Here is a 27,930-nt window from a genome sequence, read left to right on the forward strand (position 1 = left end):
TTTGCATACTATGTGCATTTGTTTTGTTTCTTTGAGTTTGTAGGTGCTATACAAAAATATAAGATACCAGGGAGCGCCACTATTGTAGTTATAGTTAAGATTGAAATTAGTTTTCCAGCATAAGCTTGGTGGGGTGTGTCTTCTTTCTCCCTCCCCCTTTTCCCCCCTCCCGCACACACACTACTTTACCTCCCTTTGCCAGAGCTAAGAGAATCTGTCTGGAATGTCTCGTGATCTCTTATGCTAGGGTAGAAATTTTTCTGGAAAGTCTTGAAGCAAATAGGATGAGACGTTAGCAGGATTAAAAAAGATGTAATTCACTTCTGAAAAAAAAAAATTTTCTCCCCCCTTGGTTTATATCTCAAATGTTGTGGCTTACAAATGACAGTCTCGTTTATTCTGTCTCCCTTAGTGGTTGCATCTATGCTAGCCAACTTTGTAGCATTAACTCACCACCAATGCAATTTCACCAGTAGTAGAATGGGCTGCATATCAAGATGTATCAGAGGCCTTCTAAAATTGTCAGTAACTTGGACCCAGTAGAGTGGAAGTTGTAGATAGGACTGAAGTGTTATTACCCACACTGTAGGTTAGAGAGCACTGTAGTCATGATTCCCAAGACTATCTAAGCTGTAGATTATGCTGGTGGAGCAGTATGTGTCCAGTTTCTTCCTAGTGTAAATGAGGCCACTGAGGGAGCTCTTTGCCTTTGGCTAGTTTTGGACACATTATGTATAGATTAGTTATTGCTGCAGGCAAATGTTAGGGGTCTTGCAAAGGTCATAAAAGTGCATGCCTTCCAGTCAGCACAGACAAATGAGCATGGTTTGACAAATGGGTTAAGGCTTGGCGGGGGGTGGGGGGAGGTGAGAGGCTTGGGCATGGTGGAGGATGCATTTTACTTTGGTTGCTCTTTGGCTGAAAAGAGGTAGTCCCGGGTTGGCTGGCACAAAAATTCTGATGTGGCAGCATTGAGGTACTAGACCAATAACATTAAGTATTGGAACAAACTGCTAAGAGAAGTAATGGATTCCTCATCATTTAATGTCTTCAAATGCCTTTTGTCAAACATAGGCTGTGGGGTTCAGTGCAAGAGTAACTGGAGGAAATTCTGTGGTCTGTCACACAGCAGGTCAGACAATATTAACTAATGGTCCCTTCTGGCCTTGAAATGTGACTCTATGAATTAAGGTGTCATTACACTATTTTTGTCAAAGTCCCCAAACCAAAGGAAATGTTCCAGTCAAATGTCTCCATTAAACTGTAGTTAAATTGCATGTGCATTTATAATCTCAAGGGGGGAAAACAATTTATCAAACTGAAATTTTCTAAAGTTTTCTAAAAAAAACAGATAGTCACACTTTGAAAATAGAAAGTATATAAGTATTTGGCAACCCTGGGAAATGGTGTTTGTGTATAATCAGTGTCTAGATATAGGATAGGGGAAATAGAGCTGAGTCGCATATGTCGGTGAGCTTTCTGAGCTGAAAAGTCCCTCTGCAGAGGGGCCTAATCTTGCTCCCATTGAAATTTGTTGCAAAACTCCCATTATTTTCAGTGGGAGCAAGCTAGAGTTGCCAGACATCAGGTTTTAGACTGGAACGCCTGGTTGAAAAGGGACCTTGCGGCTCTGGTTAGTACTGCTGACTGGGCCGCTAAAAGTCCAGTTGGTGGGGCTAAGGCAGGCTCCTGGAAGCAGTGACATGTCCCTGTGGCCCCTAGGTGCAGGGGTGGCCTGCAGGTGAGAGTCCTGCACAGAGCCCCCATGGCCGAGCCTACACCTGTGGGCTGCAGGAACATGTTGCTGCTTCTGGGAGTCACCTGAGGTAAGCACCACCTGGAGCCTGCACCCCAGCCCCTGCCTCAGCCCTGAGCCCCCTCCTGCACCCCAAACTCCTCATGCCCAGCCCCACCCCAGAGCCCGTACCCCCAGCCGAAGCCATCAACCCGTTCCACGCTCCAACCCCCTGCCCCAGCCTGGTGTAAATGAGCGAGGGTGGGGGAGACAGAGTGAGAGAAGGAGGGGGGAATAGAGTGAACAGGGGCGGGGCCTTGGAAAAGGGGCAGGGTCGGGCACAAGGCAAGGGTGTTCGGTTTTTTGCAGTCAGAAAGTTGGCAACTGTAAGCAAAACTGGTCTATTAGTTGCTGCCCTGAGTATACCCATTAGTGGGTAACAGACTCAGTTGCTCACTGGTGGCTAGAACTTTTGTATAGGACAGATGTGATGAATGAATCTGTCGAGTGTAGTCTGTGTGTAGTATTGTTCTGCCATAGGTACGTACGTTATGCCAACTGCTTAATGAGATGTGTATTCAGGGACAGATTTTCAAAGGGGCTTCAGACTTGCACGCAATCACAAAAGCAAAATTTGATATTGGAGACAGTGTATAGAAAATTTGGCTTTCAAAATATGGTGTATTACATGTGACATGTTTTCTCCTTCCAACCCATGTCCTTGCTGTTTTAAAAGCTGTCTTCACACTTGTTGCGAGTCTACCACAGCCACAAGGAAGATAGAGCATTAATAAGGAAACTAGGCCGTGTCTCTAATGAAACACAAAAGCTGCATGATACACTGGGGCAACATAACTGATCTCCAAGCCCTTGTGCATGTGTTGGGTGGAAGCAAATCCCATGGCATTTGAACGCTTTAGATTTCCAATGGTTGGTTTAGCAGAATAAAACTGTCTGGCACAGTGTTTTGGGTGTGGGTGTGAGCAGGGTGCTGATGCAGGAGTAGCAGAGGAGTGTCTCCTGTGAGCTAGCTTTGTATTGCAATTATTTTCAGGCAAAGCAAATGGTAATTAACCTGCCTTTTTCCAGAGTAGCAGCTGTGTTAGTCTGTATCAGCAAAAAGAACAGGAGTACTTGTGGCACCTTAGACACTATCAAATTTATTTGAGCATAAGCCTTTCTAAACTGTAGCTAATTTTGACTGCCTGGCTCTGTCTTCTAAAGGAACTTAGTTGCTTTGTGGTCCTTGAGCAGTGGGGCCATCTGTTGTGGGAATTTTTAAATTATTTCTTATTAATGGATAGTGGAGTGAGAAAAATGCAACACAAAGTATTGATTGCATTCCTGAGAGGTGTAAATTGGGCTTTTCACCATGAGCAGAAACTCATGGTGCCAAGAAGTGCAAATGGAAAGGCTTTTTTCAGAGCCTTTCCAATAGGACCAAACCAGATACTCGAGAATTGACTTCTGGTGTTAAGAGGTAAGGGGGAGGTATGAATTCTGTAGGGCTGAGAATCTTTGCCTAAGAAAGCACAGTCTTTACTCCTGGATTTGAAGGGCATGGCCCTCTTATTTTACTGGTTCAATATGAAATGCAGTGGATGCTTGCAGCAAATGGACAAGTCTTGTGGATGCTTGCTCACCAGTTCACAGTGGCATAACATCTCGCTCGGCTACAGCAATTTCTTTCAGGTAAAGTAATTTTAAGAAAGTGGCGGTCCTTTTTGAAAATAATTGATCATGTGTGTTTAATTCATTTTGTCACCCCTTCCATCTGTTTGTTCGTACACACACACACACACACACACACACACACACACACACACACCAGCAACCCATGACTAGTCACGCCATTGCCTAACCCCGGCATGTGCTCCACAGACTGGTGGTAGTCCATGTACCACAGTTCAGGAGCCTTTGCTCCAGAATGATTTCAGAATGGAGTTTTGCTGTGGGTCTCTGATGTATCATTTTCCCTAGAGGAACCTGACACTTTTGCTTGAATCTCTTCTTTTCAGGCTTCATTTATAAAGCCTCAGGGATGAGGGAAAACTGAGCCATTTGTTACATTACTATCTCTTGTATTTTGTAGTTATGGTTTGTTCAGTATAGTTACCCAATAGTGCAGATACTAGACCATAGTTGTCCTTGTGCTAGTAAAGGACTGTAACTTCAAGTCTTGTAGCTGGAGAAACTGTGATGCTTCTAAACCTTGGAAGTTGGGCACTAGTGGAAGAACAGTATTTGGTGCTGAAAATGTCTGATGAAAAGGTCCCCTCCCATTAGCAGAATTTCTGCAGTGACTAAAAGCTCTCTCGCAGGGTCCTGGCTTCAGCAGCAGAACAGCACAAAGGCCACATTGAGAATAGCTGCTGGGGAAACCCTCCTTCCTTGCCTGCCCTGTAAATGCAGTTCTTTCTCCATGAAAAGCCCTGACATCAGCTCTTGGAAAAATCCAAACGCTTGTGTCATGGAACAGAGTTGAGGCACTTGGCTGGTGTAGTACTGAATGGCTGAACTGTGGATGAAACTTCACTAGAGATGCTTTTCTCCTCCCCTCCCCTAACCCATACTGCTCTGAGAAACATTAACCCACACTGGAAAGTTGCCCAAAGAGAAAAGACTAAGAACAGTTGCAAAACTGCAATAAGTTATCAGTATTTTCTGGACACCCACCCCTCCACTAGCCCCTTTCTCCTTCTCCACTTGTTATACACCTCCTTTTAGAGCTGAATACATCTATCTAGACTGTTACTTCCCAAAGCTGGCAAAAGACATCCCTCCAGCATTGTTAGTATCTTTCATATAGCTTCTGGTGTGGAAACCAAGGCATTGTGTTCTTTTTACATGAAGTTCTTGAAGAGCACTGATGCCTCCCTTCTGTTCTTTCATCCTTTTTTTTTTCTTTTTTTGCCTGTTCTATTTCTCCCCGGCCCCTCCCCATATCTCCTGGCAGCTGCGGGGAGAGAGCTTGCCAAGGTCTGTGGCACTGCTGCACAGCAATGAACATTTCCACCCCCAGCGTGCGCCAGTTTAACCACTTTTCCAAAGCTGCCAGCAGCATTGTTTTTGAAAATCCCAAACGTTCTGAGCCTACTTATGAGAGACTATACCTCCCTGTAGTGGTAGGGTGTTTTTGCTAGTAGTGGTGTTGGGACTTTTCCCATGGGGAGTCCCCACCTTTTGGGAATCTCTCCTTTTCTCATGATCCATCGGAGACAGTCATGTAGCTTTCAAGGCTCTGAGGAAGGCGTATTTATTTATTGCCTTTAACTTTTGATTGATTTTGCTTACTTCATTCCTGCCAGTTTTGCTGCCAAAACAATACTAGCATCCGTTAGTAGTCTCTTTAACTTTACTCATAATTGACATTTCAGGAAAGCTATTGAGGGATTTTTATAGTTTGCCTGACACTATGATGGTGAGGTGCTTATTTTTGAAACTTAAAAATGCATAAACTACCCTCAGCAGCATAACATGAAAAGGTCGCTGCAGCAGCCCACAGGAATGTTACCCTATTAAAGCAAAACACAGTGGAATCTAAAACTAAAAATACTATGAGCCAAATCCTGAGATCTTTACTGGCTTTCTACTTGGGCAAAACTCCCTTTGGAGCTGATGGGATTATGTGGTGGAAGGGTTTTGTGTGGGGTCAGCACAAGGGGACTGAACTAGACAGGCTTTCCGGCCTTCTTCAGTCATTAGTTTCCTATGTTCCTGCATTGAAGGTGGAGATTAGATCCATTCACAGAACTGTCAGTAATCTAAAGCTAATAATGCCATGGGCGATTCTTCCATGAGTCATTCTGTCAGCTGTGGCTGCTGCTCCTGACTCCTACTAAAATAACATGGATGTTTTTCTTTATCACCCAGTTCAGTTTCCCTCCCTCTTACCACAAGTGTACCAGATCTCTATATGGCTGCAAGGGGTCCTAGCAATGCGTAGCACTTGGCCACCCTTTCTAGCTCAGTTTCTTCTCTGCAGCCTGCATTTGGAAACCCCTTGTCCTGAAGGGCTGTCGGATTTTGTTCAGGAGAAGACTTTATGGTTCCCACATCTCTAAGCAGAGCACAACATTTTGTTGGTGATGGTGGCAAAGGGGACGCTGCACCTAGGAAACTGATCTTTAAATGGTTAAATTCTAAGTCATAGATGGTTTCTGCACTGGGTCAGCGGTGTCTAGTGAAAGTAACCTAGATAAGCTGATATGGTCACAGCAGGGGTTTGTGGGTAGTGCAGTGAAATGCCATATTTCTCTCTGCATTCTCTCTTGGTTTCTAATAGCTGGCCACTTGCCACATCTGCATTTCTCTCTGTCCGCCTGTCATTTGCAATCTCATCAGTTCCTCTTACTCAGCCATCCCTCTTATACAGAACATGTTCACCCAGCTTTGTTGTGACAGAGGACTGCCTTTAGCTGTATGTTAAGGTCATAATGGTGCTGCTGTAGTTCAGGTTGTGTGGGCATTATCCTGTAAACTTAGTCTTCTCAGGGCTTTGAAATTCAGTAAACAAATGCCTTCCTCAGTTTAGAGTGTGTGTGTGTGTGTAAAATGTGAGAATAGCACAAATCTTTGTTTTTAAATGGAGATCTAGTCCGAAAAATTACTATGAAATGGCATCAGTCTTCCATGTTTGTTGTAACTCAAAGACTCCAGTTCAGATGTGCTCAGTTTACAAGTTAAAATATAGCTTTTTTTTTCTGACCACCAGCACTGTAAACTCTATCTGGGGTCAGAGTCAAATTTGAAGTGTCTGATGAAGATACACAAGTAATAAAGATGGTGCAGGCTGTTCAGTGGTCTGGCATGGGTGAGAGAGTCAAATTTAGTCTAGCCGTTAAATCTTAATGACCAGATCTGCTGGTGCATACATGAGCCAGAACAGACTCCAGCTCCCTCTCTGAGCTGCAGTTGCTCTGCAGGACTAAATGGAAGAGAGAGCACTAAAAACTTACTGTTTTGTTACTAAAGTCAGCAGATGTGGCTCCTAAATATCTACTGAGATCCCATTATTGACTAATAATACCCAGTGATAACCTGCTATTGGGTAACAAGGTGCCATTTTATGTAGCCTCTTTTTAGAGCAGAACAACTCTTGGAGTTGTTTTTTCTTTTTTCTTTCAGCACTTTTACCGCCATTGGGGTGGGGGGGGAGTAAGATGGCTTTGTGATTTCCCCCCCTCTCCCTCCTGTTTAGGGTTCTGCAAAAAGCAACTTCTTTTTCTAAATGACTACTATTAAGTAACCATGTGCTACTATTCCTCTCCTAATTAAAGATGATTTCAGTCAAGCAAGCAGTTTTTGCTAGTCCCTGTTGAGCAAACTTCATGTTATAAATTACTCATACCAGCACAAGCTGTAATAATTTTGATTACAATCCTGCAAGCAATAACTACCACACAAACCTAACTTTAAGCATGTGAGTAGGCTGAGTGAAGTAAATGAGGCTAAAATTATGCAAATGCATATGTTTTGCTAAGTTTGGGGCCCAAGTTTGAATTAAAATATTGTTCTTTGATCAGTTTTTGAGAAAGCAGGTACTAAAATCTTGCTAGAAATCAAACCGGAATAAAACCCGACATGGTTCTCTGAACAATGTGCTATTTATGGCCTGATATATTTTCAACCTTCAGGGCTAGAATGGAATGCTTTGTACTGCTGGAAAGCTGGGAATCCTTCCTAGCCCTGGTGTATTTTGACACACACAATCTTAAAACTATTTATTTTTTTCTCTTGGCTTAGGTGGTGCTTTTTGGGCTCTGGTCCAGTGCTGTGTGTGTGTGTCCGAGAGAGATACTTTAGAGTCGTGTAATTTTCAGTCTCTAATATTGCAGGTTGTGTATTTTTGTTAAATTTGCTCGTTACTTAACTTATTTTACTTAACATACTTATGACTGATAAAGGCATACTTTTAATAGTCTGACACGTTAAGTCAAATAAATCAAGTGATTTTAAGTGACTTGAAAATGAAATTAGATATGGTTCTTAATCACTTCTGGTATTTAGGAGTCATAGAGAGGGCAGAACGACTAGTTTGAAAATGTGCTGATGCACAACGGCACTTCAGACAAAACGTCCACAAACGTTTTTTTATCAGTCAGATTTGGAGTTGAATCTCAGCCTGTAGTGGGTTTGCAATGATAGGTGAAAAGCACAATCTACTATGTTATTTGGGCACAAGGGAGTGAGTTCAAGGTGATCTTTCAGCACTACCTCTGAACAACTTTTTGGCTTTTGTGGGATGAAGGGTGAACACTTGCTGAATACCTGCAGACTGTGGTGGGCATCTGGCAGAGAAATACAGCTATATTAATCACTTAGTGCTTTATCTTTGCCTCTCAGTTAAGCACCCTTCCTCCCTATTTCCCTGAAAGAGAAATCTTTCTGACGCTTCCTGGTGCATGTTTGACGGTACCTCAGAGTGCAAGAAAATCAGATATTCCAAATCATACTGCGTCACGTGGCAGCTCTGTCTGCATCATTCTGGAATCTCTTTCCATGTACTTTCAATATGCATCATTTCTCAGTCTAATTTCTTATACTGTGCCTATTACTATAGTACAGAAGTGATTTTGTGTTTAAGCATGGAAGGATATCTTCAGCAAACCAAGAAATGCTAGGAGTTATTCACAGTGGGAGCATGTGGGAAGAGGCGAAACTTAGCCTGTGCTGAATGCAGTCCTGTTAGCTTGACGAGACAGATCTGAAGTAAAGTTCAGTAATTCAGTGCAGAAATGCAGTGATTGTACACTGGAGGAAAGAACTTCGAGGTCTCCTCGTCTCTCCCTGTATTTCTAAAGAGTGTGCAGGGTACTCATAGGCTTGTGAGAGGCTTCACTGTGATCATGACCTGCTGCCTGCCCTGCTTTCCTCCCCTCCCCCTCTCCCTCCCTCCTTTTTTTCTCTCAAAAAGAAACTCAGGAAATTGGCTTGCAGCCAGTGGCTGGGGAGCTTCCGGGAATCTATCCCAGAATCCTTCTGGAACAGTGCACCCCTTGACGCATGCGGCATTGTTCTGGAGAGTGGAGTTTTCATGAGGGAAAGACAGAGGCTAAAGGTGATAAACACTGTGTTCGTGTGATCCCAGGATTAGTGCTGAAAGCCATGGAAAAGAAACCAATCTGCTTTCTGCTCTGGCAGCATTTCTGCCCAGATGAGCAGGCCCACTGTAAACGCTGGCTAATAATTGCTTGTCATATAGGCATGCTCTGAGTCTTGGACTCTGCCTGATTCAGCAAGGTGTTTAAACACATGCCTAACTTTTAAGCGCATCAGCTGTTCCACTGACTTCAATGGGACTGTTCACGTGCTTGAAGTTAAGCTTGTACTTAAGAACTTTGCTGAATCAGGGCCTTAATTATAGGAAAACCCGGAATACATGCTTATGGACATCTTTTTGAAAACACAGTTTGTAGCGTAGCACTTATTAAAACTCCAATTTACTTTCCTCATTTATGCTGTTAGGCGGAGGATAGAGAAATGCAAAAAATAAAACCATAAAAGAGCTAGTTTTATTTTGCTTTGTAATCTATATTTCACTTTCTGGCTGCACTAGTATGATGTTACAACGTTTTGAGTTGGAAACACTGTAGGGGAAAACTCTTTCCATGTAAATGTTTTTCTATTTAATATTAGGTTTTGCAAAACACATAACAAAATGTAAATTTGGGTGCCTCAGCTATCAGATGCCACTCAAATATTTGTGACACACCCTGTGACACTATGTTCTTGTAAGAGAAATTATTGTTGCATCAGGCTTTGGGAAGCTAATGGTTTGCCCCTCCTGCTCTTCCCTAGATCCACTGTCCGCTCATTCTACTGTTGAGTCAGACCCTTGTTGTTGCATCTTAGTTTAGTTTATCACTGAATCTGTAGTACTAGGTTAGACTGAGCTGCCTGAAACACCTTCACCTTTCCTCTGCACTGGGGTCAAGGCTGTCTCCTTTATTATACACAACTAGTTCTATGCCAGCCAGCCAGGCATGATGTAAAGACGGAGAGTGGGAGGATGAACTGTCCAGGTGGAGCAGAATGGGGAGAGGTTGGGCTGGGTAAGCATTTCTTATTTTAGCCTTTCAGATAGGACACAGTGGTTAAATTTTAAGCAAGGGATCTCCTGAACTTTTCGGGGAAGGAGAAGCCAATATTGCCTTCTCAGTGTTTAGATCTTCACAGCCTCTTATTTGGATTTGTTGCTGTATTTACAGCCAGTGTGTTTGGCTTGGTGTATGTATGTCTTTTTAATGGAAAACATGCTCCTTTGGAGAGTTGTAATTTGAGTTTGTTCCCTCTCCTGTCACCCTTTTGTGGGAAGGGATGGATTTGTTTATAGCAGTGTGCTTAAGTAGAGGATTGGCACAGGTCGTGGGCAGTTTGTGTGTGTGTGTGTGTGTGCGCGCGCGCGTACACCTTTTTATGTGGGTTCCTTTTACCTGAAGAGAGGGATTAGGTGAGTGATAAGATCAGGTTGAATTTAATTACCATTTTAAAGTAATTGTGGTGGTGTCACAGGTGTGTAAAGGTGCCACTTTCTATTTAGGCCACTGGAGATATATTTGGTACTGGGCAGAAAGCAGGTGGTCAGCTGCTTTTTTTAACCTTGGGAAACAAAACTTTTAAGCATGAAGCAGCTTGTAAATAGTCATCTTGTGTGGGGAGACTCCTTGCTAGTCCAGAAAACCATTTGGGAGAGGAGGTTGATTCTGAATGTGGCCCAGTCAGTCAGTTTGACGGGCTCAGGGTTCTTCAACTTGCTTATTGAATCTGAGGTTGGACATGCTAGTCTCAGGACTGGCCTGCTTTAATAAAATGCCTTTCATTTTTTCTGACACACAACTTTTCCCTGGGAGACTGTATAGATTTTATTAAAGGAACTTGGTTCGGTTAAAATCTATTGGCTAAAACAAAATCAGTTAAGCGTTGCCTTCCAGTTTTTTTTGTATTACATTTTCCTTCTTGAATTTAGTTGTCTTTTTTTCCTTTCTTCTGTTGCTGTGTGGAAAAACTCAGACAACAAAGGAAAAACCAACTCTACATTAAGTGCTGTCAAATGCACAAAGCAAACAAACGGAGAGGAAAATATTTCCCTCGATTTATTTGTGGTAATCCTAAGCGTTACTAGTAACAATAGGGAAAAACAATTGAGGACAAAATGTGACCTTAAATGATCTATGTCCATCTTACTATACTACTTTTCACTTCTGTACTGCTTTCCAGACATGAATCTAAGAGCACTTGACAAACAGGATTGAATTTGGCCTCCTAAGACTGCTGAGAGTTCAGGAAGTATTATTACCATTTTGCAGATACGGAAGCTGAGGCACATAAGTTAAGTTACATGCCAAAGGTCACACGTGGGAGTTGTGTGGCAGTGCTAGGAACAGAATCTCTAGGTCTCCTGATTGCTTTGCCTCATTGTCTAAATTGCTGATTTCCACCCTTTCCTCTCCTTTTATGAGAGAGGATGCTCTGGGAGGTATGGGCCTGGGGTACTGGATTCAAGGGTTTTAACCCCAGATCTGCCATGGGCTAGCTGTGAGACCTTGGGTAACTGCTAAACTTCCTTTAGTTCAGTTTACCCAGCGGTAAAATGAGCATAGTAAAGGCTCAAAGAGGGAGTTGTGTTGTTCAGTTAGCAAGGTAAAGGACTTGAGGATTGTCTTACGAAAGGCATTACAGACGTGCAGAATGTCTTTATTAACGTTACATTTTGCTTCTTAATATCATAGTTATTTCACTACGCTTTCTTTTTTTTTTCCAGGTTTCCTCTCAAAAAACCTACAAGGTAAGATGATGGGGTTTTGGTTGCCTACTGTACTACAAGCTTCAAGATGACATTTTTTCATTATAAAATTACTTTGAAGCAGTGTCCATAGCTCACTTAAGTAAAGGAAGTGCACAAATTGGTCTGTGGTTCTACAGAAGGTCAGACTAGATGGTGGCAGTGGTCCCTTCTGGCCTTGGAATCAGTGGAAACGAGTGCTCAAAATATAACTGGTGGTATTTATAGTGCATGGTTCAGTGTTACCATTAGCATTTTTGCTATGCACACCAACTCAACTCATCTGGGATTTGAGATGGTCCTAGAAAGTGACTCTTGCTGCATGAAGGCTTTCTGTTTTAAATCTTTGTCTCCATTTTGAAATGAAGTTTTAAGGCAGGGTTGGGGGGAACTGATGATTTTTGGATGCTCTTTTGCCTCTTTGTAAATTATAAATTGGCTTCATTTGTAAAGTGAAATTTGGCAAGTTACACGACCAATAAGCTTAATTGCTTTTAACACTTGGAAAGGTAAAAGGTTAAATGCACTTTTTATCTGAGGGAGAGAATTTCTTTTCCCTTTCAGAATTTGGTGTCGATCTTTGACTGTTAACTTAAATGTTGCTTAATGTCTTCTCAGTATCTTTGTTTGGGTTTTTTTTTTTTTAACTGGGGCTACTTGCAGTTTCTTAAAGTTTTATCTATAACGGACGGTCCTATGGTGAAGTGATCCAAAATCAGTTGCTTTTGTTTGACATAGGCATGGCAGCATTCTGAGCAGAGAGACTCCAGCTGACAAGAAACAGAAGGTTGAACGCTGCAGTAGTGCACACGACTTTGATCCAACAGGTAAAGGCTTCAAAACTTCCCAGATGAGAGTGAAGGATTTAAAAGTTATTGGGGGTTGGAGTAAATGAGCTCTAACAGGCGTAATGTTCAGGAGCTATTGTTCTCTATTAGATTGCAAAGTTGTGTTTTTTTTGGTTTTTTTTTCTTTTTTTCTTTTCAATATTATACCCAGACTTTGCAGCAAAGGTGGGCGACTGAATTTGGCATGACCTTGCACAAAGTGGCTTTCATCTGCACAAAAATTAATCTAGACCAGTAACTCCAGTAAATGACTTAAATTGTTTATTTTTAAGAAATAAAATAAATAGCCTAAATGTTCAGGAAACAAATATTTTAGCTTGTGGCTGGTCTTACTTGGTGGAGGAAATGCGAATATGTGAAAAGTCGTGTGGTCACAGCAGCAACTGACTTCCAGTTCCAGTGGGTTTTGAACCCTCTCTGCAGCCTGAAGGATGAAGCTTCACTTTCAAGAACTCAATTTTTTAAATAAAACTTAATTTTGATGGACTTGGTGTCCATTGTTTCTGTTTCCTCTTCTTTCTGTGCCCTTCTGTGAAATCTGGACCATCTTCGTTAGTTTCAGAATCTAATGCTGATTTGGGCACTGGACTGCATGCAAAGATTCTTTCCTCTTCCCCCTAAACCACTAACCCAGTGACTGCTGTGTGTTCTTAAAACTGTCTGACAGGCTTTTGCGTGTTAGCCTGCTGGTCCCATGCAGTGTTTCTCTCATGTTTGTGCACTCTGGTTCTGCTACTCTCTAGGGACTATGGAACAGGTCAGAGTAGAATCTGAAGTTGTAGACTGGGATATGAAGGAAGTTTTCTTGCACAGAGTGGATCAAGCTACTGTTTGCCAACCATGTTGTTGTAACGTTTCTGCCACTAGCTGTGTGGTTCCTTAAAATGGGCTTCTAACATGCACTTTTCCGGGGGTGGTGGGAGATTAATGAGTATCTCAATTCTCTTTAGGGTTAGGTAAAAGTAAAATATTTTGGTTTGGGTTGTGTGGGAGAAGGTCACAGGATTTTGAACTTCAGGTTTACAATTTGGCTGCCTGGAAAGCAAAGCAGATGATCCTGGACCTTTTTAATCCCAGTACTCATTCTCTTGCTTTTAAGGGCTGTTGCTCTGCCCTAGCATTAACGTATCCGTGGTCTAGTCTGGTAGATAAACTCTTTATTCTAGCCTCCATAATACTCATGCCTTTCTAAAGATGGATTCCAAGCATTGTGCACTTTCATATGCGCAAGCTGTTCTATGGCAGAGATGAATGCTCTGGGGTCTGTATGCCTCAAGACTTTTATCTAGAGTAACTTCTCTAATTCACTTGTTGGCATAGGAGAGAACTTGGTTTATTGCACTTTGTCTTCTGTGATAGACCCTCCCAGTGTGAGGTTACCTGTGTTGTTCACACTTACTTACTCCAAGTGTTATCACCTGTGTGGTGTTCATACCGTATTTGTGTTTTGCACGATTTAACCTGATCATAGAAATCATTCTGTTTTTTCCTTGAAGTTTTTTTCTCATGTTTGGTCTCCATATTTTCTATCTCTCTCTTTCTCCTTTTTTCCTGCTCTTGTGCAGATAGCTCCTCCAAGAAGACAAAGTCTAGCTCGGAGGAGAGTAGATCCGAGACATATGGTAAGCTAAAGCAGCCACTCCAGCCTTGCATCTTTCCTGTCTGCTCCATGTTTTCTGCCTGTGCACCCGAGGCCTTTGGCTTTTACTTGCTCTGCATGGCTTGCTTTGCAGTAGGGAGAGGGAAGCTGGGTTTTTAATGTGCTTTAGATGTGCAAGCATGTAACTGCTGGATACTAACCCATGTGTAGGAAGCGTAGACTGTCTTCTATATTCTCCTGTCTTCTGTTACCAGTTGGGAAAACTTGCTGGACCTGCTGTGTTTGGAGAATCTCTCTACCACCAGATAGTCATGGCAGTGTATCAACACACTTAAATCAGACTGGACTCTACAGCATGTGGTGCTGATGCAGAACTGTCTGTATCTTGTTTTAACCATGAAGGTTGAGCTGGCTGGGATAGCAGGATTTTTTTTAATGATCTGCCGTTTCACTTTTTCAGTTGGGTAAAATGGAGAAACAGTTCTTCATAAATCCCTTGCATGGGTTTGGCAGGGGAATTTAACTGTACAGATATTCAAAATGATCACCATTAATATTATCTTGGTGAGAACATTCACTCTGTTTGCTTCATTCTGGTAAGGTCACATCCCTTGAACTCCCATCTTGCTGCACCCTTGTGTTCTCTGGGTCTTCAGGCCAATGTAAATAAGCACATGATTCTGCCAGGAAAAGCTCACATCTTATATTTCCCAGTTCACCCCCAAGATGTGCCATGACAGAGGATCTTTCAAGGAAGATCATTTACCACATAGCCCATGGTTACTCATCTTCCCCTTCTAGTTTCCCTCAGGAGTGCTTCTCTTTTGACTGTGTCCTCCTCTCCACCAGAGTATGCTTGTGGCTTGCTGTAGTGTTAGCACTCCTAAAGAGAGCAGTAGATAGGTAGACAAAAGGTAAGCTGGGCTTACAGCTGGTATGAGTCTGAGACCTATCGGGATGGTAGACTGTCCTTCTGTCACCGACCTAGCTGAGGCTGTGTAGTGGACAGTCACCCGACTGTGATAAGTGGACCAACCTTTGGATCTTGCATGCTTCCAAGTGAGCTGGAGCTGCCTGGGCAAAGCCTCTGAGCCTCTAGGGAGTACTTCTGGGTGCAGACTCCCTACCTGAAATCCTTCCTTGGGATGTGGCTTTCTGCAGTGCAGTTGCCCTAGTCCCAAGAGCAGTATCAAGACTTTCCAAACCTCAGAGTTGCTTATGCATGCTCCCCCAGAGTTTCCCCTCCTGTGGCAACTCTGATTTGTAATTTAACTTTTTGGGGACATATGATAGACGAAGTAAGGAACACAGGCTTTGCACAGGAATTTCTTCAATGCACTCTTACTTCAGTCTTGGCAGGAGAGTTACAGATCTAGGCAAAACAAACGCCAGAATACAATCCCTCACTCCCACCCCAAAAGTCCTTGGGGAAAAGGCATGCCCCTCCTGCCACCATCCTCCCTGTCTCTTGTTTTTGAAAATTGACACACACTCTAAGCAAAGGAGGAGCCGGTCCCTTTAAAGAAGTCGGAGACACCTTTTCACCTCTTCCACTGAGGATTTTCCATGTTCTGACGTCTCACTATTTGCTTTCAGGCAGAGGTCGCTACGTCAGTGGCTCTACCAGTAGCAATCCTAGTGTCCTGTCAGGATAGAACTGTCCAGTGTTGATGGCCCTGTTTCTGCTCCCAAAATGGGGGTTCTGATAGACACTGAAAGTTAAAATCATAAATATTTCACAAAACAAAAAATTGATAAGTTTGAGACAAACTTATTCCACAGATTGCTACACCATCTTCCTTAGGGATCTGAAGCTGGTCTTGAGCGAGTATGGGCTGTTTGGGTGCAGCTGGAAGCTGATGTCAGGCCTGCCCTGCTGTAGCTGTATGCATATCTTCCATCTCCAGAAGGAAGGAACAAGGATACTACTTGCCTGAAGACCAGACATAAGCATTTTAGAATGTTTCAGCTGACAAACTAGTACTGTGGAACTCTTTACCGATTCCTAGCTAGCCAGGGCTTCTCTAGAGTGAATGCTGGCTGGCTAGCTAGTGACCCGGCAGCCATGCTGGCCATATCCAAATACCTTGAACCTCAACTAACTTTTTTGTCTGAAGCTGCTTAACCGTCACATAGTCAGACTGTTCCCTGTTAATTACAGGAAATGTTTGGTATGCCTAGTGGAATGTATCTGTGTTTATACTACTTGCGCACTCTGTACAATGTCCTGGCTTTTCATGTCTTCATAGAGAAAGATGACTTCCTGACTTAAGCCTTTACTTCCGCCAAAATTTCCTGCAGATGTTCTGTCTGTGGCCAGGAGCTAGGAGAACAGTTTCCAATCCTCCTTCCTTTCCAGTGGCCATTTGCTGTGTTGGACCTCACCCTACCTTCTCTCTTCTTTCTCTACCTTCCCCAGCCCTGCGATACATGTGGAGAAGCCTGCTGTTTGCTTTGGATGGGACCAAACTTTAAGAGCCTACAAGCAGAAATACTGAACTAATATTTTTTTTGTTAGTAACTGGATATTAATGCTGTCTCTGGCTTGCCATTGGGTGATTAGTAATAGAAATCTCTTGAGTGGCAACAGGAAAATGAGGTGTTTCGTGTGTGTGTGTGTGTGTGTGTGCTTTGTAACTCTTGAAATTCTTATTTGAAGTAGCGATAAGCCAAGGGTCCTTGAGCAACTCTTTTCAGTGGGTTGGGGAATTAGGCAGGCAACACCATTATCAGGTCTAGAAATTGATAGAGCCAACTTAAAATGTTTGACTTTCTGCTTCATAAATCCAACTACCCTTCTCCTGTCTGTGTATTCAGTGAAGTCGTGAACATGTCAGTAAAAGATTCCCGGTGTGGTCTGAGAACTGTATCATAGTACTATTCAGTGCCATTATAATGCAGCTGAATCTCTTGGCGTATTTCTTATGTCTCTTTCATGGAGTGTAATTTTAGTCATGTAAACTGCTTTTAGATAGAAAACTACCAATCAGGATCTTGGGCTCCTTGCCAGCTAGCTTAGCCAATTAGCTTTTGTGATCACGGGAATTCTCTTTACATCCTTTAATTTTTTCTTCCACAAAGTATGTTTTCTTGTACATTTAATGACATGGGTATTTTTGCAGGTCATTGCTCCATACGGCAGACAAGACCCACTGAGTACAATTTCCTCATTCCCACTCTTAGGATGTGAAGGTTGTTTCATTTAATTTTCTTCTGAAAATAGTTTCAATCTTTATTATGTGCCTGATGGAGCCCTAGAGGATTCTTTTTTCTTCACTCTTCCTGTTTTTGTTCACTTTAGTCCCTCCTATAAAAAAAATAGGTTTTTATGCAATGCTTGTCACCGGGCTATTTGAGCACCTTCCGGTAGTGCATTAAGCCACGTGACTACACATCTGTCACATCTTGTTTGTTTTTATCCTCTCCCCGAGGGAGAAGGCTGTGCAGTGGAGTGCCTTGTTTTGGTGGTGTTTTTTTAAAAATTATTTATATAGTTGTACCTGTTACGTTTTCATTAAAGAAGGCAAGGTCAAAGAAATGCACCTTGCACTAGGAGTGTAAATTTTTATGAGATTTTTGTGATGGTCCATGGACAGGTTCATTCCACAGACCTAGACCGTCCCTGGAGAAAGGTCTGTCTCCTGCACAGACAAGCTTTACTCTTATCATCAAGAGTTCCATTGTACCAGGGGAGCATAATTATTGACCACGATTTGTCCCAAAGCTTGAGATTTTTCAGATATCGTGGGGCCAAACCATGGAGTGCTTTGAAGATGCGGACTGAGACCTTGAAACTTGATTTGATTCTATAGGGAGCCATAAAGCCTTTGTGGCTTTATGATACAGCTACTGTCTTTTCAGCCACTGAGGCCTTGAAAGGACACTTGGAAACTCCTCTTCATTGCACTTACGATGGCCAGAAATGGCTTGGAGCGTAATGGGGCACTCAGCCACAGGGGTTGAATGTGCTGTCTCCATGGAAGCAGATGCTCCTATTTGTAATGATTAAAAGTTCCAGGCCTGTATATAGTGAGGATATCCAGGCTAACATTGAATGCCATGCACAATGCCATCCACACCAAGTCTTATCAAGACTATATATATATTATTGCACTAACCTTTCCATGTGAGTTGGAGGAATGACTTCTGTTTCCTATTAATGGAAGAATCTCTGAACAATTCTGATACTGGAGTATTTGTGTGAAGCACCCATACATTGAAGTAATAACTAGAGTTGAGGGAAATTTGAAACTTCCATCCTGTGGGACATTCCCACATTTGTATTCATTGCAAAATTGGGACAAAAGGTTGACATTTCAAAAACTTGCGTGGAAAGGAAATTCAGAATTTTTTGCCATTTTTGACTAAAACAAAACATTTAATCATTCATTCCTGAGATCAGAATGGTTGGTTTTGGTTTGTTGAACTTACCTGAAACACTTTGTTTCAAGTCTGTTCAATATAAAACTGCATTTTTCCACTGTGGTGTATTGCATCATGGGAGATGTAGCTCAGGAGCCTGATGCCCCCAGTTTCCCTTATGGGTCAAGTTCCATAATGCACCCAGCGACATGTGCCTCCCATGACCACCACTCAATGTGAGGGAAATCTGCATTGCGTTATGGAAGATGTAGTTCAGACTCCATTCTTGCCTGTGGACTGGGCTTCCTGAAGGACTATTAGAGCTCCTGTAAAGCAATGTGCTGATAGGCAAATACAGTGTAATATTACGTAGAACTGATTCAAAATGAAACTTCTTGGGTCTGTTGAAAAAATGAAATATTCAAAATTTGGAAAAATACTGATTTGCTGCTGACCCCTCCCTCCCCTTCATTTTCCATCAGAAAATTAGTCAGTCAGAAAATTTCCAACCAGCTCAAGTAATAACTAACACTTCTATAAAACCATACATTCTTAAAGATCCCAAAGCACTTTAGAGTTTCTAATGGATCAGACTCGCTGTTCCTGGGTGGTGAAATACAGCTGTTCTGTTCCTGCAGTCTTTCACTTGTAGGAGGGAAAATTAATTGTTCAAACGGTCAGAGGTCAAACACCCTTACAAGTACCATGAAATGTCAGTGACCATGAAAAGCTAGGACCTTGACTCTTCCTGTTGTCCAAAAGACAGCACCTCCAGAATCACAGCACTTCCTAGCATTGTAATATTGGTCCGGTAATGAATCGGAGGGGAAAGTGCCACCTACTGAATGGCTAGTGTCTAGGCTTTCCTTGGAACTGTGCATTTCTAATATGGGCTGAGCTCAAATCTGCTTAACTAAAATATCTTCTTGAGATGATCTGGCCTCAGGCCAAGAGCACAATAGCTTAGTGGATTTTTTGTTTGTTTTTTCCCTCACCCTGTTATGGGTATGAGAAGGGATTTTTCTTAATTTTGTCCTTTTTAAAAAAAACTGAAGTCCCTGCTGGGAACTGCATAATATGAAATAAATAGAGAAATCGCACTTAAGGTGACATCTCTTCATTCCCCATCGCAGACTAACTTTCACTTCTTGCCCCTGCTGGCCTAGAGTGGGAATGAGGTCAGTTGTTGAGGGATGCAAGGTGTTCTCTTGGTGATAAATGTAATTATTGATCTGTAGTACAACCTGGTCCCCTGCAGCCTCCATCTTTCCACCCAAGTGAGGTCTTGAGACACCTTTCCAAGCATGGACTCGTACTAAGGAAATAGAAACATCAAGGATTGGAATGAATTATATAAAGGCAGGCAAGGTGACTGAAGGCTGCCACTTCATTATTAACTTGTCAGTGATAATTGCTGCTCTTTCTGTGTCGCACTAAATCTACTTACTCAACATAATCAAGGTATGCTGCTCTAATAGTTCATTGCAACATTTCCATTATGATATTTCATGAATTTGATACTAAGTCACAACGGTGCAGCAGCTCCTTGAAAACAACCAGCAACACGTCTTGGGTGTGGTTTTTCATAACTCCAGTCAGTCACGGTTCTCCAGATCATCAGAGTTGTATGCCAATGGATTAAGTATCCAATGCAAGATCACATATTGTGGTGAGATCCCAGTTTCATAAGAATAGAGGTACAAGAGTCAACAACAGAATAACAGTGTTTTCTTCAACAGCTCAACGAGAGAGTTCTAAGTTTAATGTATTTTAATTAATAGAAGTGAACAGATGACCAACTTGTACATGGTTATTCTTTCTCCCTGCCAGAGCAGAGTGAAACACTGCAGTCGAGTCTTGCTCTTGTTCCCCTCCCTGGCACAGGCATAGAAATTGCTATACTGGGTTAGACAAGGCTAGTCCAGGATCCTTTCTGGATTTCTTGCATTTTCCAGGATCCTTTCTGGATTTCTTGCATTTTCCTCTGAAAGACCTCATACAAGCCATGTATGAGGTCTTTCAGAGGAAAATGCAAGAAACTCCATAAAGAGCGATCATGGAATCAGTTCTTTGTTCCCAGCACATGTGGTATCGGTACCTTTGTCAGCTAGCTGGGATATCCAGTACTCAAGGTGAAGACTCGAGTTCTGTTAATGCCAGGCCCTACTTAGGGTTAGGGAAAGGATCAGGAGCATGTTCCTTTGTTAATGGTTGTAGAGAGGAGATGATGACTAATAAATTCTGACCGCTGTGGTCCTAATTAGACTCCTCTGACATTCATCTGCTGGCTTGTTCTGTATCTGTAAAATCCAAAGAAGACTATCTTGGGATGTAAATTACACATCAGTAAGCAGCTCTCAGGTAGCGTATTACTCCCTTACATATTACTCTGCATTTGGCACCAGGTTTAGGTGGTGAGAGCGCCTCAATACAACCATCTCCAGTATTATTGATTTTAAAAATAAAGCCAACCTGTGCAGGAAATAAAGGGACAATGCATTGGCAGGACTATACTGTGCCTTTAAACTAGGAAGGTTCTTACTAGTAGAAAGACTACCTCCTAAAACCTGAGGGTCTGGCAGCAGAGTTTAAAAAGAGCTGTTTGTTTGAAATAGCACATGTTCCCTCTCCTACGCCCTGCCCTGCCCTGGGGCATCATTCTTGTGTAGTGAGGCTTAGAGAAGATTGGTCACGTAGAGAAATTGGAGGTGAGGGAAAGAGATGTTCTTTCACCGAAGTAAATGAGGGGTGTAAAGCTTAGTGCTTCTCTTTAGCCCCGCTTCTCATTCCCCCTTCTTGGTTCCATTCCATCAATTTGCTGCTTGCCACTGAGGAAAACATAAGGGCTTTGGCTTTACAGTGGGAGTGCAGGATTTGTTGCTAGATTATGATGTGAGTAGAAGGCTGCAGTGGTTCCAGCACCACAGACAACACAGAGTGGAGCGTGTTCTGATTTATACGCCTCATTTACATTAGGATTAACTCCCAGTGAAGTTAGTATAGCTACGCTGACATAGAAGTGGTGAGAGACCAGGATCAGGTCCAAGGTTTCCTTCACACCCTACTACCACTCATCCTTTCAAACAAAATTCCTTTTGGGATAATATTTTCATCGCCCTATTCCTTCCCTTCTTCCCTCCCCACAAGAAATATCCACAACCTAGGTCACTGAATGATGCTGGAAAAGATACTCCTACCCCCCCACTGGCTCCCTGTAGAAGAGTTTTGCCTGGTGTTGCTGTGTAAATGAGCAAGTGGAATGAACGATTGGAAATAAGGATGGTCCTTGGTTTTGTTAGCTGGTAGAGTGTAAAATGCTTTAAAGATTCCTTATTTGTATTGCACTAAGTGTCAAAGTCCCCCATCAATGTAGGGCCTTATTGTGCAAACATTCAGGGAAACACACTTTCCACGGCAAAGACTATGTAGTCTAATGCAAAGAGCTCCTAGTTATTTATTTATATATTGACTAATAAGGGTGGTGGGTAGCTCAGAGGATTGGCTATGGGATAAGGGGTATGGAACCTTGGACTGCGAGCTCACAAGTTTGATGAAGCTCATCTCTTTAGTAATCTAAAGTTAAGTGGAGTATATAAAATTAGTTTTGGTTCTCAGTGCGCAGGTGTCCTTATCAAAGACCCTTGTCACAATTAGCATGAATTGGTACCCAGAGTAGAGAACTAGGAGTGAGTGGGCCACTTATTCCTTACACAGGTGAGAGGGATCTGTTTTTTTTTTCTTGATTCCATTTCCAAGAGAACATTGGATGTCTATTACTTTACCTCCACAAAATGCTGTACAAATATAAACAAATTAATCTCTGCAGCAGTATTTATATCCCCACTCTGCAGATTTAGAAATTAAGGCACAGCAAAAGGAGGTGAGTTGCCCTGGTCTTGTGGCGAATTGAAGGAAGAGCAGAGATTAGAACTTGCTAGCTTTTGGCCCTGTGCTTTGATCACGGGATCACTCTGCCGCTCAGTGGGAAATGAGATATTACTAGTTTCCGAGTGCTGGCAGGCCAAAATAGACATGGCTCTTGTCTTTGCTGCAGTTGCCCTGTCTCTGCCCTGTTGAATAACCCAATGGGATTCTTCAGCTCCAGAAGGAGGGTAGTTTGTTTGCAGAGAGGCATGAAACATGGAAAGAACAGGATAAAAGAGAGATCTAGATTACTGAGATGTATTTAAGTCGGCACAACCTGATGAAGTTCATGCTAGGGTACCTAAGGAACTAGGTGAAGCAATGTCAAAACGGTTTGTAATTATCTTTGAGAACTCAAGAAGGATGTGTGAGGTCCCAAAGGACTGGAGAATGGAAAACATAGTACCTATATTTAAAAAGGGGAACAAAGAGAACCTGGGGAATTATAGACCGTCTGCCTAACTTTTGATACCTGGAAAGATACTGGAACGAATTATTAAACAATCAGTTTGTAAATGGAGGATAATAAGGTTATAAGGAGTAGCCATTATGGATTTGTCAAGAACAAATCATGCCAAATGAACTTAATTCTTTCTTTGGCAGGGTTGCGGGCCTACTGGATTGGGTGGGTGGGGGGGAAGGGGAGGGGGGAAGCAGGAAACATGATATATCTTGATTTTTAGTAAGGATTTTCGCACAGTCCTACATTCTCATAAGCAAAGTAAGGAGATGTAGTCTAGATGAAATTGCTATAAAGTGGATGGACAACTGATTGAAAGACCATACTTAGCAGAGTAGTTACCAATGGTTAGCTGTTAAACTGGTAGAGTGTATCTAGTGGGGTCCTGCAGGAGTCAGATCTGGGTCTGGTACTATTCAGTATTTTTATGAATTATTCGGACAATGGAGTGGCGTATATCTTCATAACATTTGCAAATGGGGTTACAAGCACTTTGGAGAACACGATTAGAATTCATAAAGACTCTGACAAACTGGAGAATTGATCTGAAATCAGCAAGATGTAACTTAATGAAGACAAGTGCAAAGTACTTCACTTAAGAGAGAAAAAAATCAATGTGCAGCTACAAAATGGGGAATACCTGGCTGTGTGAGTGGTAGTACTGCTGAAAAGGACCTGGGGGTTATGGTGGATCACAAATTGAATAAGTCAACAATTAGCAAAAAGGGCTACTATTCTGGAGTGTATTAAGGGACGTATATGTAAGACATGGGAGGTAATTGTCATGCTCTGCTCGGCACTGGTGAGGCCTCAGCTGGAGTATTGTGTCCAATTCTAGGTGCCAGGCTTTAGCAAAGATATGGACAAATTGGAGAGAGTCCAGAGGAGAGCAACAAGAACGATAGAAGGTTTAGAAAATCAGACCTGTGAGGAGAAGTTGGAAACAAAATAAAACTGAGCATGTTTAGTCTTGAGGAAAGAAGACTGAAGGGGGAAACCTGATAAGTCTTCAAAAATGTTAAGGGCTGGTACAAAGAGGATAGTGATCAATTGTTCTCTGCGTTCACTGAAGGTAAGACAAGAGGTAATGGGCTTAATCTGCATCAAGGGAGGGTTAGGTTAGACTTTCTAAAAAAACCCCATCCTAATTAGAAGGATAGTTAAGTTCTGGAATAGGCTACCAAGGGAAGTTGTGGGGAATCTGTCGTTTTCAGGTTTTTTAGAACATGTTGGACAAACACTTGTCAGGGATGGTTTAGGTTGGTGGTTTTCAAACTCTCCATTTGCAGACAACTCCTCCCCCCCCCCCCCCCCCCAAAAAAAAAATGTTGGATGGAAGTGCAGACCCCTTTGGAAATTTTAGACATAGTCTGCAGTAACTTGCTCCAGGTTTACTTGCTCCTGCTTTAGCATGGGGGGAAGAATTAGATGACCCCTTGAAGGTTCCTTCCTGCCCTAGATTTCTGTGAAGACTTGTTTGTTCTGTAAACTTTTTTACAAATCAAATCTGCTGACTTTAGTTTGAGCTATCTGTGTTTTTTCCTGTGTGTTAATTTAGTCATATATGTAAATATATTTGGTACTGTTTATATTTGCCAGGTGCCTAGAGAATTATCACGGATACAGGTGGTATAGAGAGAATTATTGGAGTGGGGAGAAGGCGATTGTGCACAATTATTTGTGTTGATAGTAGCTGTTGTTAAAGGTTGCTTTTACCTCCCAGTTTCTTCTGATGTGCCAGAGCTGTCTGCATCTCTGCTATATATCTGTGTCGTGTAACCAATTCAGTGAGCTTGACCTGTCTTGACATACTTATCTGTTTGTTTCTGGACTGATGCCCTATTTGTGTCTTCTAGTACAGGTTTCATTCAGTGCTTTGCGGTGTTCTAGCAGGATAAGCTTCTGGACTGATGCCTAGCTTGTGTCGTTTTGTATTTTTTCCCTCTCTCTCTTCTCCCCTTTCCCCACCTTACTTGTGCAGGTCTCGTTCAGCGCTGCGTTATCATCCAGCGGGATGAAAATGGATTTGGGCTGACAGTTAGTGGAGACAATCCAGTCTTTGTGCAGTCAGTCAAAGAAGGTAAGCGAACTTGCTAAATATGCTAGCAGACAGCAGTCCACAGGGCTTCTGTCTAGGGAGCATGTGAGAGGGGAAGGGAGAAGATTCTAATAGTAATCCTCCAGGGCAGGGAGCTGTAGCCATCACAGATGGATGATCAGATACATGAGGACAAGGGTAGCATTGCATTGCTGGGTAGCATGGGGCCTCCCCTCTCCAGTGTCTGAACTAATCAGAAGCAGTTTTGTATCCTGTGCAGGCCAGGAAATAAATGAGGTCTGTGTTTATAAGGTTGTGGGATTGTGATCATGATGATTCACATGCAATGTGAAACCATAACTCCTGGAATCTGGAGACTCATGACATTATAATCTGTGGCTACCTGGATTTTGGGGAGTGGGGTGTCGAGAGGGGGCTAGGGCAAGTATGAGAGGAATGGTTTTTGCACAGGGGTAGAAAGAGGATGATGTTTCTCTAGTCACTGAAATGGAAAATTACTGGAAGCAGAAATGGATATAATTGTAAACAACTATTTCTCTCCTCCTCTAGATGGAGCAGCCATGCGGGCTGGAGTGCAGACAGGTGATCGAATCATCAAGGTAAGGGTGCTTAGTGTTACCAGTGAAATGGATCACATGCATTAGAAAAATGTGAAGTTCAGTGGTCCCCATTAAAACATCTGCATTTGTCAAAAGTTAATAGCAGTTACTACTATATTCTAGATCTGAGAAATCCTCTATTTCCCTCTTTTGCTGCTAGCCAGTAACTGTGTAATGTCTGTAGGCAGATGCTAATTTTTTAATGGAGATTACTCTCATTTCAGAATGTCCACCTGCAAGCTTGTGTACCTCAAATGGTTCAAATTTCACATACACAGAAAGGCCAGTAAATATGGCAAGAGGGAGAGCCAATGATACTTAGTTGTAAATTGGAACACACTCTTTGATTTCCCCGTGTATCCTAAATCCATGCTCCCTTTTCGTGTCAAACAAATAAGAAACCTAGGTATTGGCTGTGAAATCCTCCAGGGAACCAGTGCAAATAATCCTATCTCCATTGAAGTCAATGGCAAAACTCCCACTGACTCTGATCCAGTCGGATTTCAACCGAAGTGGATAAATTAGTGAGTTAAATGAGCCAAGGCTAGATATTTACTCAACTTCCCTGCTATTTTCTTCACCAAGATTTGCTCTAGTATACCGGGCTTCTGCTTCCCTGTGCATGAGATTCATCAGCATAGGGGAAGCATCCTATTTCTCCTTTCAAAACAACACTGCATTTTTAACATGTTTACTTTGAGAGGGAGGGCTTATCAGATTTTCTCCGTAGCGTGGCATCCAAAGGCGGGAGATCCTGGTAGTACATTAAAGGGTATGAAGAAAGGGCGAGCGAACATGCATCTAGTTGCTTCTCTCTCTGAGTTTGTGTTGAGACATGATGAAGCAGTTTGTCCAAGGTCAGAGACCAAAAAGTTTAATGCTCTTCCTCTTCTCCTCCCCCAGGTGAATGGGACTCTTGTAACGAACTCAAATCATGGGGATGTGGTGAAGCTGATCAAGTGTAAGTCAATGCAGGCCATTGCTTATTTTCAGTGCACTCCTTGAAACCATTAAAGAGATGACTGTGTTTAAGAGGTCAGACTACCAGTTCAGCCATCAGGCAGTTAGTAGTGGAGTCTAGCTGTGCTGTTGACCATTATTCCACCTGTCTGATAGTGCTGGGTACGTTCAAAGTAGAGATAGTAAAGTGGAGTTTGAAATCTCTTTGAAGGGCAGGGGAAGGTTTAATCATACTTCAGTGGATATGGAATTTTACTCTTTTCTACCATTGTCCAATGGCTGAGATTACCCTACCCCTCACAACCGATCTCCTCAATCTCCCCTTGTTTTGCCTCTCTGTCAGTGCCTTTGTATGTGTCATTAAAGCTGTATCTCCTGTAGATTGTCATAAAGGGATAGTGGAGTTGGGCTGGTTCCTTCGTGCAGGAAAGGGATGTTACTAGTTCTTCCCCATGTAGCCCATGTTAATTCTTTGGTGACTACAGACATGTATCAGACGTACATTTTGTCTAGCAATTTAAAAAGAAGTGTGTTTTGTCACCGCTTAACTGATAGATTTTGGGCTACCTGAAGTTTAAAGTCTATCTCTGGAGCGGAGCTAACAGCATTTTCAGGCTCTTTGGTGTGAGTAAACACCATTGGACAGATTAACAGATGAAGTATAGTCTGCTGCTTGTCTCTTGGGGACAGAAAGGGCCATGGATAGTCAAATGTAAATGTATGTGAAATGCGAATTGTTCTTTCTCCGCACAGCGGGTTCCTATGTAGCTCTCACTGTGCAAGGGCGCCCACCAGGGTCGTCCCAGATTCCATTAGCTGATTCTGAAGTGGATCCAGCAGCATTTGGGCACATGTCTCCCATCATGACATCTCCCCATTCGCCTGGCACATCTGGAAACGCAGAGAGGATTACTAGCCCGGTGCTGATGGGGGTAAGAGTCAAATGGGCCTTTTGAAGCAGGGTTGGTTGTGCGCTAGGAAAATACGCTAATCTTCAGTCTCTGGAGACCTATTTTCCATTTTTGATCAAATGGAATTTGTAGTCATACTGGACACATGCCAATGGCAAAACTACCTTTCAGCTAAGCATCGTGTCTGCTGGAGAGAGCAGGGCTGGAATAGCAGGGGGGCACTGCCGTCCGCTTTGAGATTTGCTAGGAAAATTGCATGATGGATGTTTGCACAATGGCCGGCTCTAGCCATGGCCATCATTCCATAACATTTATTAGCACCCAACTGCAAGAAACGCAGGCTTTAAGGACGAGAAAATTAGTAACTGGTTTGGGTGAATCACTTTTTAAAAGAGTTGTGGCAACTATGTTCAGATAGAGAGGTGGGTGGATACAGTCAGTGTAGGATAGTGACCTGAGGAAACTTAAGAACCAATTTGGAAGGGCCTGTAGAGACCCTATATTTAAGATGGGGGGGGGGGGGGAATGAGTGAGCATCTCCATGTTTTCCTTTCCAAGTTCATTAACACTTCTCCCTTTTTCCCAGGAGGAGAACAATATTGTTCACAACCAGAAAGTGGAGATTCTGAGAAAGATGCTGCAGAAAGAGCAGGAGCGGCTGCAGGTACTGGAGAGCGGGGTCTGCAGA

At 42.6% G+C, this 27,930-nt stretch overlaps 1 protein-coding gene across 7 annotated transcripts in view; it reads left to right on the forward strand.

Moving 5' to 3' along the window:
• The window catches only part of ARHGEF12 (Rho guanine nucleotide exchange factor 12), a 107,782-nt gene that overhangs the window by 26,937 nt on the left and 52,915 nt on the right, over positions 1 to 27,930 (forward strand). For 4 of the 7 annotated variants that reach the window (XM_039496361.1, XM_039496359.1, XM_039496360.1 and 1 more), the window contains exons 2-9: positions 11,499 to 11,522; positions 12,258 to 12,346; positions 13,933 to 13,989; positions 24,695 to 24,793; positions 25,322 to 25,371; positions 26,275 to 26,332; positions 27,085 to 27,263; positions 27,829 to 27,906. In XM_039496361.1, coding sequence (XP_039352295.1) covers positions 11,499 to 11,522; positions 12,258 to 12,346; positions 13,933 to 13,989; positions 24,695 to 24,793; positions 25,322 to 25,371; positions 26,275 to 26,332; positions 27,085 to 27,263; positions 27,829 to 27,906 — 634 coding nt within the window. The remainder of the gene's footprint in view (positions 1 to 11,498; positions 11,523 to 12,257; positions 12,347 to 13,932; positions 13,990 to 24,694; positions 24,794 to 25,321; positions 25,372 to 26,274; positions 26,333 to 27,084; positions 27,264 to 27,828; positions 27,907 to 27,930) is intronic. The other 3 variants (XM_039496365.1, XM_039496362.1, XM_039496364.1) reach the window with 1 other exon arrangement.

Source organism: Mauremys reevesii, linkage group 12, assembly GCF_016161935.1.
Source record: "Mauremys reevesii isolate NIE-2019 linkage group 12, ASM1616193v1, whole genome shotgun sequence".
Taxonomy (NCBI): domain Eukaryota; kingdom Metazoa; phylum Chordata; order Testudines; family Geoemydidae; genus Mauremys; species Mauremys reevesii.